Source organism: Chrysochloris asiatica, unplaced genomic scaffold (assembly GCF_000296735.1).
Source record: "Chrysochloris asiatica unplaced genomic scaffold, ChrAsi1.0 scaffold00013, whole genome shotgun sequence".
Taxonomy (NCBI): domain Eukaryota; kingdom Metazoa; phylum Chordata; class Mammalia; order Afrosoricida; family Chrysochloridae; genus Chrysochloris; species Chrysochloris asiatica.
The window spans coordinates 35,385,805-35,400,538 of NW_006408531.1; the positions used below are offsets into that span (position 1 = coordinate 35,385,805).

The 14,734-nt window shown below is 36.1% G+C and overlaps 1 protein-coding gene across 2 annotated transcripts in view; it reads right to left on the minus strand.

Moving 5' to 3' along the window:
- Nucleotides 1–3,325: 3,325 nt before the first annotated feature.
- HSF2 (heat shock transcription factor 2) overlaps nt 3,326–14,734 on the minus strand; it is a 45,833-nt gene continuing 34,424 nt past the window's right edge. Inside the window, exons 10-13 of one of the 2 annotated variants that reach the window (XM_006834699.1) lie at nt 13,800–13,905; nt 7,867–7,920; nt 4,810–4,894; nt 3,362–4,394 (exon numbers count right to left, since the gene is read on the minus strand). In XM_006834699.1, coding sequence (XP_006834762.1) covers nt 4,102–4,394; nt 4,810–4,894; nt 7,867–7,920; nt 13,800–13,905 — 538 coding nt within the window. In that variant the 3' untranslated portion in view covers nt 3,362–4,101. Of the gene's footprint in view, nt 4,395–4,809; nt 4,895–7,866; nt 7,921–13,799; nt 13,906–14,734 lie in introns of both variants that reach the window. The other variant, XM_006834700.1, reaches the window with a different exon arrangement.

Sequence of the window (14,734 nt, forward strand, 5' to 3'; positions counted from 1 at the left end):
TTCCTACTGTTCTCTAGTTTTGTTGTTATTGTTAAGTGCCGTCGAGTCGGTTCCGACCCATAGCGACCCTGTACAGGGTTTCCGAGGGTGTAAATCTTTACAGGAGTAGAAAGCCTCATCTTTCTCCCGCGGAGCGGCTGGTAGTTTCGAACCACTGAGCTTACGGTTCACAGCCCAATTCGTAACCACTACGCTACCAGAGAGAACCTCAATTTCAAAATGTTTTAAATAGTAATTTCAAGCATCTTAAACACTAATACTGACTACATCAGCATTTCCGCTTTCTATCTGGTTAGAATATAACCACACACTGAAATTAGTATAGCCAATCTGTATCTTTTCTTTTTTAGACCCTCAGTCCAAATACTTTGGAACAATATGTAAATCTGGATGATTCTGTCAGTACTAACCAAAAACAAAATGCAAAACCAAAAAGAAATGAAAAAACAAAAACTCAGTTATTTGAAAAAAGAATAATCCAAATTTCTTCAAAGAGATAATTTGACCTATACAGAGTCTTACAGGATTGAATACGAGATCAAATACTGGCTTTGAGTTATGTCTAAAATACTTATCTAGTCTTTCACCCAGGAACTAAAATATACATGTTGCTAGTAACTATTTGACTCTATTTTTCTTCACATTTTGATTGGTGCCAATAACTAACAGGCAGTTTTAGTTTTAAATTTCAATTTGCTGTGTGGGTCCTAGTCTAAATCAGTACTTAAAATTATACTTTGTTATTAATGACAAAGCTATCCCTCTAAATTAAAATATAAGGGTTGCTGAATAACTCTTACTATTATCAATATTATAATATTCAGACAGTTGTTTAGTGCGACCTAGTGATTTCTGATTCATGTAATTTCTGAGATTGTAAATCATTGGAGCAGAAAGCCTCACTTCTACTTCAGAGATGTTTGTTTTAAACCCAGTGCTTATCCTACAGAGCCACCACACTTCCTCAAAAATTCTGTAAAGGTAGATGTTTTTGAAGTTTTTTAACAAAAGGAGGGGAGGGATTGATTTTTCAGTCCAGGAGCATAGGTCCCTGGGACCATCAAGTGAGAAGAGCAGAGTGCGGGACCCAACCCAGAGAAGTAGTGACGCCAGAAATGGAGACTGAGACGATGACATGGGTAGATGGAGCAGCTGGGAACACTGGACTCAGGGAGGGAGAGATGGCTGTGTGCTGACAGCCGGGGGGGCAGGCCTGTGGGGTGTACCCTTTGTTATTTGATGATGCATGGAGGGAATTGTAATCATTGCAATGAAACGAAATACGATAGGTTAAATGTAAAACCGATGTTCTCCAATGTAAACCCACATCATTCACAATAAAAACTTAAAAAAATATTTACCTTAAATAACCCACCCAGAAAACAAAACCCAAACTTTTCGTACAAGCTATTTAATCCACTAAGATACATTATTTCTGATAAAATTTTACTTTCTATATTTAATATCAATTCATCAAAATTTGTACCATATTTTATTGAAGACTAAAACCTACTATTGGGAGCACGGTGGCTCCGTATTGGATGTGAACCACATGGCCTCTGGTTCAAGCCTGTTAACAGCTCCATGGGAGAAAAATGAGGTTTTCTGCTCCTGAGATTTTTAAATCCTTGGAAAACCTAAACTCTTGAGTATCAAAGCTATGAGTCATAACTGATTCTGTGGCATTTAACAACAAAAGTTATTACAGGTAGTCATCTGGAGCTTGGCCTTGGGCAACACCCCGGCATTACCCCTGGACGTGCATTCATTCCTAAAGGGAAAGATGGTGGAAGGATGGAAGCAGTGATTCAGAAAGCCAAGTTTCTTCTGCTAGAGCATATCCCCAAAAGCCATATTCTAATCTGCAGCAAGCAGGAACAGTGTAAAGGGCATGGAGCAATGCAAGGGAGATGCAATTTTCAGACCGAACCTGGGAGTGTTGCAGATCACATCCCCTATTTATTAGAACTGTATTATGGTAGTATTGTTAGGTGCCAGTGAGTCAGTTTTTGAGTCACAGTAACCCTATGTACAACAGAATCCTCCTGGTCCTGCACAATCCTCACAAATTTTGCTACACTAGAGTCCACTGATGCCACCACTGTGTCTATCCACCTCATTTGGGGGGGAGGGGTCTTCCTCTTTGACCCTCCACTTTACCAAGAATGATGCTCTTCTCCAGGGACTGGTTCTTTCTCATAACATGTACAAAGTATGAGAGATGAAGTCTTGCTATCTGGCTTCTAAGGAGCATTCTGGTTGTACTTTTTCCAACACAGATTTATCTGTTCTTGTGGCAGTCCATGGTACTTTCAAAAATATTCGTCTCTAACACCATAATTCAAATGCGCCGATTCTTCCATGGTCTGTCTTTGTTGTCTAGCTTTCACATACATATGAAGCAACTGAAAAATTATGGCTTCAGTCAGGCGCACCTTAGTCCTCAAACTGACCTCTTTGCTCTTGAACACTTTAAACAGGTATTTTGCAGCAGATTTGCCTAATACAATATGTCATCTGATTTCTTGACTGCTGTTTCCATGAGTGTTGATGGTAGATCCAAGCAAAATGAAGCCTTTGACAGCTTCAATCTTTTGTCCAGCTATCATGATGCTATTTATTGGTCCAGTTAGAAGTGCATGGCTATCCTAATCATGCAGCTAGATTATTTTTGCCTTTCCTGCACATAAGGTAGGGGAGAACTGACCTATGGCTACCCAAATTTCAAGGAAGGTCAAAATAATCTAGGCACATGACAGGAAGAGAAAATGGTTTGACACTCAGTTTACAGTCTTTGCCACACACATTTATAATGTTTTGATCAAGTGTTCATTTAGAATTGGAATTGAATTTTTTTTAATAATCAAATTTATAGATAAGATAATAAAATAATATTTCAAGCTACAAGAAGCAATTTCAAATTTAGTTCAGAGATGTGTGACATGATCATCAACATACAACTTTCATGTATAATAAAAAATAGAAAAAAATTATTTGGTAGAACTGGAATAGATTTTCATAGGTATCATCAAATCATTATGGTATTTAGATTTCTTTAGATATATTTAAAAGAAACATAACAATTACTATTTTTAAATGTTAATATTAACAATATCCTAAATTCTTTCTAGGAGTCTTGATGTGGTGCTGTGGGTTAATGCCCTAGACTGCAAGGTCAGTTTGAACCACAGGGTGGGTGTCAAGCTCATCAGTCGCTCCTCGGAAATCCTACACAGGTTCTCTATGGGTTGGGACTGACTTGATGGCACTTAACAACAACAACAAATTCTTTGTAATGATTCAAGTATAAGATTAAAATTTTTATGTCTCATTTCCAAAGAAGACAAATAACAAACACTAGTACTCAACATTCATTATATTTATTTTACTAAATAGTATGGGTTCAATAAAACACAAACAAACCATAAATGTTTACTTAAAACTAATCCAACTGAGTTGGGTGGGTTGACTCCATCCCATCCCTTCTTTCTTCCATGCATATGAAGCTGGAACCATATCAGACAGCGAGCACTCATGTACACTTTGCCTTTCCTGTTGAACATGAATGAACTTCTCTGAACATAAATGAACTTCTCTCAATCAAGAAAGACATACGAAGTTTTACGAGATACAGGCACTTTATGTTCCCAGTTTTAAAAATAAGCAAAGTGAAAAATATTTAATGAAAGTAACTAGAACAGAGAAAGCTTGAAGGGTTCTACCATTAGCTATAATGACTTACACTCAATGCAATCAGACATAGCAAACAAGTAAAACAAACAAAAGTTTAACGGGTTAATGGGTTTATATGTAAAAAAGAAATTCAATTTACTCCAAATGGAGAAAAGTGGCCATGAAAATTCAACTTAAACGATGTGTCGATAATGTGCACTGAATCTTGTGTACTTATGCAGCTGAGTAAGTAACATCTGAGAGCTTTGCAAAAGTGTGTGGTTAGTGAGAAAGTAAAAGGTACTTTAGATTCCACAGTATTTGATTAAACAAAACAAAACAATTTACAAAAAAAGTACCAAATGATACTTTTAAATAAATAATTCATCATTTTGATGAATATATACACAGAGTCCACTTCTTGGGGATTTAGCTATCTAAAAGTGGCATGTCACTATCCAAAGGTGCAGGAGCAAGTTCACATAAATAAAACAGTGTGGTTTCACTAGCTTCCGCTTCAGTCAGTGGCTCCAGGCGAACAAGCTTACTTTGGGTTGGTTCTGGATCCAGGCTGCTATCCAGAAGCTCATCAACCTCTATGGGTTTATCTACAGAAGACATAACTTCTGATGATGTTGTACTCCCCTGTTCAACAGTAGAAGCAGGGTTCCCATCAAGGAATGCGAGAAGTGGAAAGGCAGTGTATTGGATAAGTTGCTTATCTACAAAGATTAGAAAAACACTTTTTTATTACCAGCTTATACAGAGTTCAAGCTGAAGGGGGGAAATGTAAACATGTGCATGTATCACTATCCTTATATGTGAAACAAGAAACTATCATAGATTGTGTTAGTATATTAAGAAATAAATATGCAAGTACCAAAGTTAAATTTCTCAGTCAACAATTAAGAAATGCAGGCTCTTTTTTAGTTTTCCTAAAGTTAAATATCTACAACTTAAACTTCAAGAACTGTTACCACATTAATTCAATTTTCTCTAAAAGCAGGAACATTGACACTGTACAGACTGAGGTCAGTACACTCGGTTCACTTGCTAAGTATGGCAAAGCTTTCCCTGATTCTCATTTGGTTATATGCAGGACTCTTAATTTGAAACTAATAGCGCATCTATACATACCTGGTTTTGGTTTAGATTTTCTTCCTTCTTCTGAAACTGGTTGAACTACATTGTTCTTGGTAGTTTCTAATCCTTTATTCTCTGACTAAAAGAGAAAAACAATATAAAACATTTCCATGTTTCCTAATTTATATGCTCCTACAACAAAGCAAAAAAAAAGTGATATGGTACATAAATATTAATACATTATCTCAAATATACAGGGAAAAGAGGGGAGCATCTGGAAAGATGGGCTAGAGAGAGAAAGAGATTTGAATATAGGAAACAGACTGGTGAAGAAACTACATTGTCATCAAGGGGAAGAAACAAAGAACCTGAACTAGGATGGCAATAAGTATGAAGAGAAGAGGGCATTTCAATAATAGAATACAGGAAATTTGTTTTGTGCAAAAATGAATCATGAGATGACTGGTTTTAAATGCTGATTAAATGATTAATTTAGGCAATTAAATTTACTTCAAATATTCTGATTAAAAATGTATTTCACATTTCCCTTCATTAATAAAGTACTTAACATACATGAACCTATTTGGAATAGCTCAGGATTTGCTGTCTAGTGACATCTTTAAATCTATCCCTATTTGGGAAGCCTCAAAACTGAGAAAGTGTTTCTTTTTTTTTTGTGACTCTCTTAGTTCCTTTCCACCATTTAAGTTGCTTCTTTCAAACACTGCTTCCTCTCTCTCCTTACATCTTACTGTGGAGATTAAATCTTTAATGTTGTTAACTTCTTCACTGCTCTTCCCAGTGAGGATCAAGCTCCAAGGTGAGAAGATTCACATGTTTTCTTAAACAACTGTAAGTACTAGATATCTGTGGGCTAGTTAAGTATATGTGGTGTAACACTTTTATACTAATTCCTTTATTCCCCCTGATATTCATCATTAGTTGAAGTACGAAGTACAAGTGTGCAGGATTCAGAGGGCAGAATGGCACTTAAATAGAATAAAAATTATTTAGGTCTTAAAAAAATACAAAAAAATTTTTCTCATTTAGCATTCATAATACATACAACATTAATGCACTAATACCACTTTTATTATTTTATTTCCTAAAATGGGCAATACTTAAGGTTGATACTGTTGTTCTAAAACAGACGAGAACCAGGATGACAAATGAGTTTCACCTCCCACACAAATTTGTATCCACTAGTAATGGTAACTAGATCACTGTATTGAGATGTATAAAGCATCCTGATTTATATTAGGAAAAAGCATTCTAAGCAATACATCTGTCATAGGCAAGGAAATGATGGCTGATGTGTCAATTCTTTGGAAACATTAATTTAGGATCTGTGTCAATTGTTTGGAAACATTAATTTAGGATCTAAGCCAAACTATACTGAAAAGCTATTCTCTAATTTAACTTTTCTACAATATTGTAGAATAATATGTAATTCTCAGATAAGTTGTTATTTCTAAAAACTGTGTCCCAGACTCTTGATTTTGGGGGATAAGAATAATGATCTAAGAATAAAGAATGACTTAATGTCTAACAATAAATATACAGGAAAGTACATTCAGTAAGTGAATATATGATATAGGTCCATTCAAAATAAGGCCTGTGGCTTAGTAACATTCAAATAATATGATCATATTTACTGAAACACAAAGCTGAAGTGGTCCAAATGATCTTATAAAAACTATGGCCCACAGGCCAAATTCAGCAGGCTGCACATTTTTGTAAATAAAATTTTATTACAACACTTTTAACTAGCATCAATTTTTGCTTTTACATTTTAAGAGGAGAGTTGAGTAGTCATAAAGAAATATGGCCCACAAGACTGAAAATATTTACCAGCTGGCTGTCACTGTACAGAAAAAGTATGCCAGCTCCTAATAAAATCATGCAAATACTCAATGTATAATCAATTTCCTAAACCACAAATTCATAAATTATTTTACCTCTAAGTTATTAAGACTATAACTTTCAACGCATAGAAAATCTTGTCCCGCTATCGACCCTCATATATGACATTAGCCAGAAAAGTGCTTCATCAACCCTTAATAACTTAAGATGTACTCATTTTTAAATTACAAAGAATAAAAAGGAAGATAAAATTCTGACTCCATTAATTTAGAATTTGTACAAATTCTAGAGGACAGGGTTTACCTTTGCATTCAATGAAAAACAAGGATCACTTACCGACTTGGTATATACACAAGAGAATCCACTCACTCATTGCCTTTGAGTAAATTCTGATTCATAGAGACCCTAGAAGACAGAGTAGAACTGTTCCATAGGGTTTCCAAGGCTATCAATCTTTATAGAAGCAAACTGTCCATCTTTTACTCCCACAGAGCAACTGGTGAGTTCAAACCACTGACTTTTCGGTTAGCAGCCAAGTGCTTTAACTCCTAAACTGCCACAACCTATTCAAGACTAAGTCATACAAAATATTCATAAATATCTGCTCAAACAACTTCAAATTGCCCTCCAGAAAAACCAAAAATAGACAATCATTTCTAAAGAGTCTCTTACCAACACCTCAGTACTTGCTAAGTCCAAATGGAGTTCCTGTACGTTTAAATATATAACAAGAAACTTTATTACTTTAAAAACAAATCCTCAACCCCTAATTCACTATTTCAAACAGCATTGTTTCCAGTTAGTACAAATCCTTGAGCTAGTACTATACTGGGAGATAAAAGAATATGGGCACCAGTAAATTTCAATTAAAAATGCTGACAATTTGTTTATGGAAGGAAGAATGTAAAATGCAGAAATTAAAACATGAAAAAATCATGTTTTGACAGCTCATTTCAATGATACACCTGGACACTCCACGTTTAGGAAGAAGACCTCCCAACAGAGTGAGGTCAATTTCACACTGGTAGTTATTCCCAAAAGCATCAGTAGAACTGGGCAATGATTCATCCACAACCAAAATCTAGTTTTTCACCTAGAACTTTACTCTCTTTATCACATATATTAGTAGGAAAAAAATACTTTTGTAACTATGAGTGATAATGCTCTCTACTTACTATGATTTTTTGTTTTGTTTTGTTTTCATATTCTTACAGATATGGGTCCTGGGCAACATGAATTAAAACTTACTTTTGTGTTATTGATGTAATCTGTGGGATTCATCTGCACAGAACTAGTGAAAAGCTGAAAGACCAAACAAGAAAGATCATAAGTTAAAAAAAATATTTTAAAAGAACTGTGTGCTCGTAATTTTCAAACAGCCATGTTGGGTGAAGAAATGAATCTCCTCCGCTAGGGAAGTTTCCATACAATAAAATAAGTTTGAGAGAGAAAAGCAGGAAAGCAGAAAGAAAAACAAGTAAAACAAACAGAGAACAAAGCTAGGCCTTTGCATTAGATAGAATTTCATGTCACAGGAATCTATATACAACAGTAAGGTAAATCACTTGAGACAAATGGTGGTTCTCCCCACCTCCTCTAAGTCTTCACTAATCTCCATTCAATTATATTTCCTTTTTCCCCACTCCCTAAAGGCCTTTGGCAGTAAGTGGTACCCAAAGGAATAGCTGAGCCTCCAGCCTTCATTTCATATCAAACCATAACTGAATACCTGCTAATTAGGTAACAGATTTAGAAACAATGCTTAATGACAATAGCTCATAAAGTACAATTGAAACGGAGCCCTGAAAGATGGCACTGGTTGGTACTTTTCACTTCACTACGTAGCCCTGAAGTGCTAAGACCACTACATACTGCATAACTCAATACCATCAGTTTGTTTATATATATATATATATATATCTTTTAAGTCCTAAGTTTCAAATTCATTTGTTCCAGAGATATTTACTGAGTATCTAAGATGTAATGATATCACAGAAAATACAAGATGAAAACACTATTTCTGCTGTATTAAGTGCTTATAGTCTAAGAGACAAAACATCAAATAAGCAACATATGACCATAGAGAATTCAGTAACAATAGGTGTTGGGGCTCATACATACACACGAGTAAAGAGAAGGAGAACACACACACACACATAACCCGCACAGAACAGGAAGGCCCTGATGAACCTACACGATGTATCAGTTCCTGATGAATCATTAGGACTTGGAAAGGAGAGGATAGAAAGTACATTAGTATAGCACTAGAAACAACAAATTAAGTATGCTCAGTATTCTAAATAATAAAAGTTCCTGCTTGGATAATAAGTAGCATATGTCAGGCTAAAAAAGTAGAGGGAGGCCAGTCAGTGGATGATGCCACATTCTGTCTAAAATAAAAGTCTTATGATCTGAGTGAAATATAGTGATTAAATGGGTATTTACGGAGACTGTGCATACCAAACAGTTCACAAGATTGAGTGAGATGCAGAGAGGCTAGACATGGATCCCTCCACCATCCTTTCTAAACATTAATTCCTACTTCTCTTTTCTTATAACTTTCTATGATTTTATTCTTCCCCATTCATAGCTATACATCATTATTAATCTCTGCGAGTTCAGCTGTCACTGTCTCAGAGGCATGACCAAATTTTATTCACACTGAAGGTGGTAACCAGAAGAGGACCAGCAGTATAAGCTTTTGTTTTCCTCTCTTTACCCTATACATCCCTTACCTACTTACTTTGGGATACTGCATTTATACTCCCAGGAGATAAATGGTTTGAAGTAGAAAAAGCAGATCATGTATTAGAAGCTGACACTTGTTGAATTCTAAGGCCAGGTCCTGCTGCTGACCCCATCGTGGGTCCTCTGGTACTGAGGTCTACAGACAGAACCCATAATCTCCTCATCACTCTTATTCATAACCTTACCATTCTCCATCTTGGAGAAAAGGTAAACCACACGTAGATTTTTTTTAGTTACAATATTTGTGGTGTAGTGAACTATTTAATATGACTCTTCTAGCCTTTAGTCTTTGTAACTACCACCAAATCACTCTTCCTGATGGGTCTGTGTAAAAGGAGAGAGAAGATACTGATAGGGTGACATGACTTAGCTGTGGATATCAGAGTGAACTGTAATGGTAAAAACTTGAACCTTTAACAAATCAGCCATGTCAGAAGATGGAGAGGGGGTATCTCACTACCATTAAAGAACCAGAAGGAGAGTACGTCCTTTGGACCCTGAGATTCCCACACATGGAACCTCCTTGACCTAGTGACAAAAAGCTGTGGAACCAGAGGAGTGGCAGAGGAGCAGCAACAGTAGACTCAAATATCAGAACATGAGATAGAGTAGTGGGCTTTCCAGCCCACTGAACAAGTTAAGTATCTCCTGGCAAAGTGCCTGTGTTGGTAATTAATAAAAATTTCTATTCAGTGACACTCACAGGCACTAAATTGGGGGAGCCCAATTTAGTTTGTTGATCTTATAGATAACAAAGATCTGGAGCCAAAACCAAGTGCCTTTAGGCTGAGGCTTATGATGGAATGGTGTGTCCAGTGAACATTTATCAACAGCCTTAAATAAGCTTCATAACATAAACCGGACAGAGAAAGGCCTGTCTGTGGGCATGACTGAGGAGAGACGGTCTTGACTGGAACAACTGCGCCGTATGCATTTTCTGATCCTGCGGTGTAAACTGTTAACTTCCCTAATACATCCAGGAACTGTGAGTTTGTGTCTGAGTTGTATGGCCACTGCAATGAATCATCACACCTAGCTGAGTAGAGAGGGGTACAGGAAGAATGCCTTGTCACATTTTTGTAATATTCTAGTATAATTCCTGAGTAAAACAATGGTCTTAGATAAGCAAAGCAACAGTGGAAATACAAAGCAGGGATGGTTTGCAAATGCTATTTTGAAAAGCACACAGTGTTAAAATAAAGATGATGAGAAAACCGAAGTGATAATTATCCTGGATAAGTCAAGATACCACCACAGAAAAAAAAAGAAGAGAATAGCTAGTTAACAGACAAAAGCAATTAGATGTTTAATAATCTATGACAAGATGTAACTAATGATCTATGGCAAGATCTAATGGATGATTCCAAAGGTATAAAATTAGAATTCAAGCAAAGTTTACTTAAAAAAAAATAAGTTAAGAGTTATAGACATAACTTGAGAACAATCCTACAAGCCAGAATCTCTTCATAAAGGAAGAATAGAAAGAGAAGAAAGATAGAGAAAACAAAAGAGGATCAAAGACTGGGTACCTTGGAGACTTTCTATAAGTAGAGGGCAGTAGGAATACAAAAGGTCCTTTTTAAAGGAAAAACAGAAGAGAAAGGAGATCCCGTATTTCTAGATTCAACAGAAAGAGTTGTGTTGTATAACATCAACAGTGTAAGTAATAATAACAACAATATCGATTATTAGAATTCTCACAAGTCTTTTCATGTTAGGCATTAGACACATTTGATAAATGGACAAACTAAGCAAGAAAAACTAATATTCCTACAGTTAGTAACATAGCTAGTAAGTATATATAATTCAATTGCAGAATCCGCATCTGTCTGCCTGACTCAAAACAAATCTTTCACTAGCCTAGTGACCTGATTTGTAAAGAAAGAAAATCATAGCCTACTTTATGATTAAACCAAGAAAGCACAGGCAGCAAGAGTTAAAGTGAATACACAAGATGATACAGGGCTTTGAAGAAATAACAGTTAAAAAAGAGGTAACAAATATAGCCACTGATTTTTTAGTTCTGTAGTTAGATAAAAGAAAGGTAGATGAAAAGAAGCAATATAACAAAATCTTTTTAACAGAGAAGATATATACTTACTGAAGGCAGATGACAAAGAAAATGAGTAGAAATAAAAAACAGAGGGGTGAAGAAAGAGATACTAAGTGGCTTTAAAACAGAAATAAGGATGCTTCACAGAAAAAAAGTATAAGCAATTAAAGATAATCAGAGCTTATGAGAAGACAACCAGGGAAGAGCGAGTTATCCATTGAATAGGGAAGTATTTGGTTGGATGAAGTCTTGAGGACAAATATGATAAGTGTTCCAAGGTTGAATTAAAAATCATAAAACTAGAATGACATAACTGAAAATTTTGTAGAGCCAAAATTATAGTATTTGATTTCATTCTTGGTGGTAGAAGGGGCTAAAAACTCAAAAACCATTCCAATTACCAACTTATAGCAACTCTATATAGGGCTTCACTCAACAACAACAACATACAGAGTAGGGTTTCAGAGGTTGTAAATCTTTAGGAGCAGAAAGCCTCATCTTTCTCCTGAGGATCAGCTGAGGGGCCTGAACTGCCACTCTTGCAGTTAGTAGTCCACTATTTATCCTATAGTATTACCAGGGCTCCTGATGTAAAGGGCAGATATTAGGGAAGGGAAGGTCCCTGGATTCAGAATAGAGACAGAGACTAATAATATCAAGAAGAGCTGTTAAGTTTCTGTTAACAAGTTGTTGCAGGGCTTTAATATGGATGCTGAATTCACCCAATGGCTGGATGATCAGAACTTAATGAGAAGAAGAAAGAAAAGAAAAAAAATAGTAATCTGATACAATTTGATGAACTTGACCTATACCTATGGATGCAGTAGCTCAAAAGAAGGAACAAATCTTTACAGCAAGGACTGTTCCCACCCCCTCAATACACAGGGTGGATAGGTATGGACAACTTGGACGTTGGATACCCAAAATGGGGGGCTACAAAGGCAAGAAGTGACTGGCTTGCAAGCTTTCAAGAAGGAGCCTAGATCCAGAGGGTGCAGAGGAAAGTAGAATCTCCACTGAGTAGTATTCAATCTGTCTGGGCGGGGCTGATGAAAGGAGAAGGGGATAGCACTCATGTGGCACAATAGTGAATAATTGCTAACGGGACTGACTGTGAGAGTAGGAAATGTAAAGGTAGACGTTTTGTAGGAAAACGAGTGGAATGGTAGACTTTGCAGTCTAGGAGCAGAAGTCCCTAGGACCATCAAGGGAGAAGAGCAGAATGCAGGATCCTACCCAGAGAAGCACTGACGCCAGAGATGGAGGCAGAGGGAACGGCTGGGAACTCTACACCCAGAGAGAGAGAAGGGCTCTGTGCTGACCACCAGTGGGAAGGCTTGCAGGGTATACCCTTTGGTTGGTTGATGATTCATGGAGGGGATTATAACCATGGCAATGAAACGATATACGGTAAATATAAAGCTATGTTCTTCCATGTAAATGATCACATAATTCACAATAAAACATTAAAAAAAAAAAAAGAGTAATAACAATAACTTTTTGGCCTTACAAAGAGGCTCTTAAGAGGGCAAAACTACAAACTTTTGATGTAAGAGAAGCTGCATTTTAGACACAACAATCAGATACAAACTTCAAAAAGTTTGTGAAAAAAATGGAATTAAAAGCGAATGGATTTTTTTCCATGAACTTTTGTAGTTCCTTGTAATGGAGCAACAGGATAAACAAAAAAAAAATTTTTGTTAAAACTTGTTACAAAAGAAATGGAAATGGGGACAGAAAAAGACTCAGCTGAGGAGGGGTCAAGGCGATACAGAGAGCTTTAGATAAGGGAGGAGGAATGGTAGGAACAACAAGAGTGGGTTACTGCCAGAAATGGAAGATAAGGATTCCAAATTCAGATAATACTGGAGTCAAGTTCAAGGCAAGGAGCGGGGGTACAGGGCAAGGAAACCTTGGACTCAGGCATAAAAATACAAACATAAATACTGAACAAATCTTTTTAACACAATACTTTGAAGGGAAGTAAATGTTAATTTCCATAGTATTAAGTATCTCCTGGTAAACTGCCTATATTGCTAATTCACAGAGACTTACTTCTCTATTCAGCGACAATTTATTCCAGAGCAGAACATAAAACAGTAACATGTCCAGACAAGACCTGGACTTAACAGTACTGTTGAATAAAACGGATATGTTTGTTGTTACAGGAGGATTAACTGAACTGTTACTCAGAAGCAGGTACTGATCATCCTCTTTCAATGTCCTGGACACATCTGTTCATGCTTTCTGATAAAATCATTTATTTAAAAAGAAAATATGAAAACAACATTACAGAATTCAAGAGAAGAAAATGCTGTTTTGGTTCCTAAAAACACACAAACTGCCAGTATAGCAAAGATTATATAATAGAAGTACCTACATCAACCAGGAGATCTGGGTCTATGCTAAATTGTCTTCCAGATAGCATGGCTTGGAAGTCCTCTAAACTGCAATCAATACTGTCAAGGTAATCCAACAGCTCAACTCTAAAGAAAAAAGACAAAACACAAAAGCAAATATTAAGCTTCCTTGTTTTTATGTTTAAAATCACACAGCAAAATATTCCTAAAAACTGCTGAATCTTTTTTGTCATAAGAGCTCCTATTCAACATTCGAGATTCCTGAAAATTTGTTTACTAGGATTTTAAGAGCCTTAACATATATATATTTATGAAAAAATGGCTCTGCAATAATACAGTCTGATTTAGTGCTTTTCCTCCATATTGGAGTCCTCGTGTGGTTCTGTAGGCTAAGCATTGGACTGTTTACCACAAGGTCAGTGGTTCAACCTCATCAGTCACTGATCAAAAACCCTAAACATAGTCGTGATGAGTTGGCACTTAACAACAATATAAATTATAAAATGTTTACCCTTTTACTGCTCATTATTACAATTAATTACTGTTTTTATTTTCTTATGCCATAAAACAGTAGTCTAGTAATCAAGAAGTCATCATTCTATAATCCTGATAAACACAAATACATACAAGCATATGGATATTTAAAACAAGTATTTCATGAAATAAATTTGGGGAATTACCAAGAAAATCCTCAAACTGCTCTTGTGTTGATTAAATTCCTCTTAAAATACCTGTTGCACAGCACAACTCTGACCAAAATAGAAGGTGAACTACATGGGTTCTCCTTCTCAAAAGAAGATCACTCAAAAAGAAACAAAGCACATGAATTGAACAAAAAAAAAAAAAAAAAAAAATTTTAAATGTTCAATCATTTCAAGAAGTAGTATCCGAACAGGAAGTGATGGTCCCAACCAAAAGAAGAGCTCCAGAAAAAATGAGATTAAGCAGGGCGGCT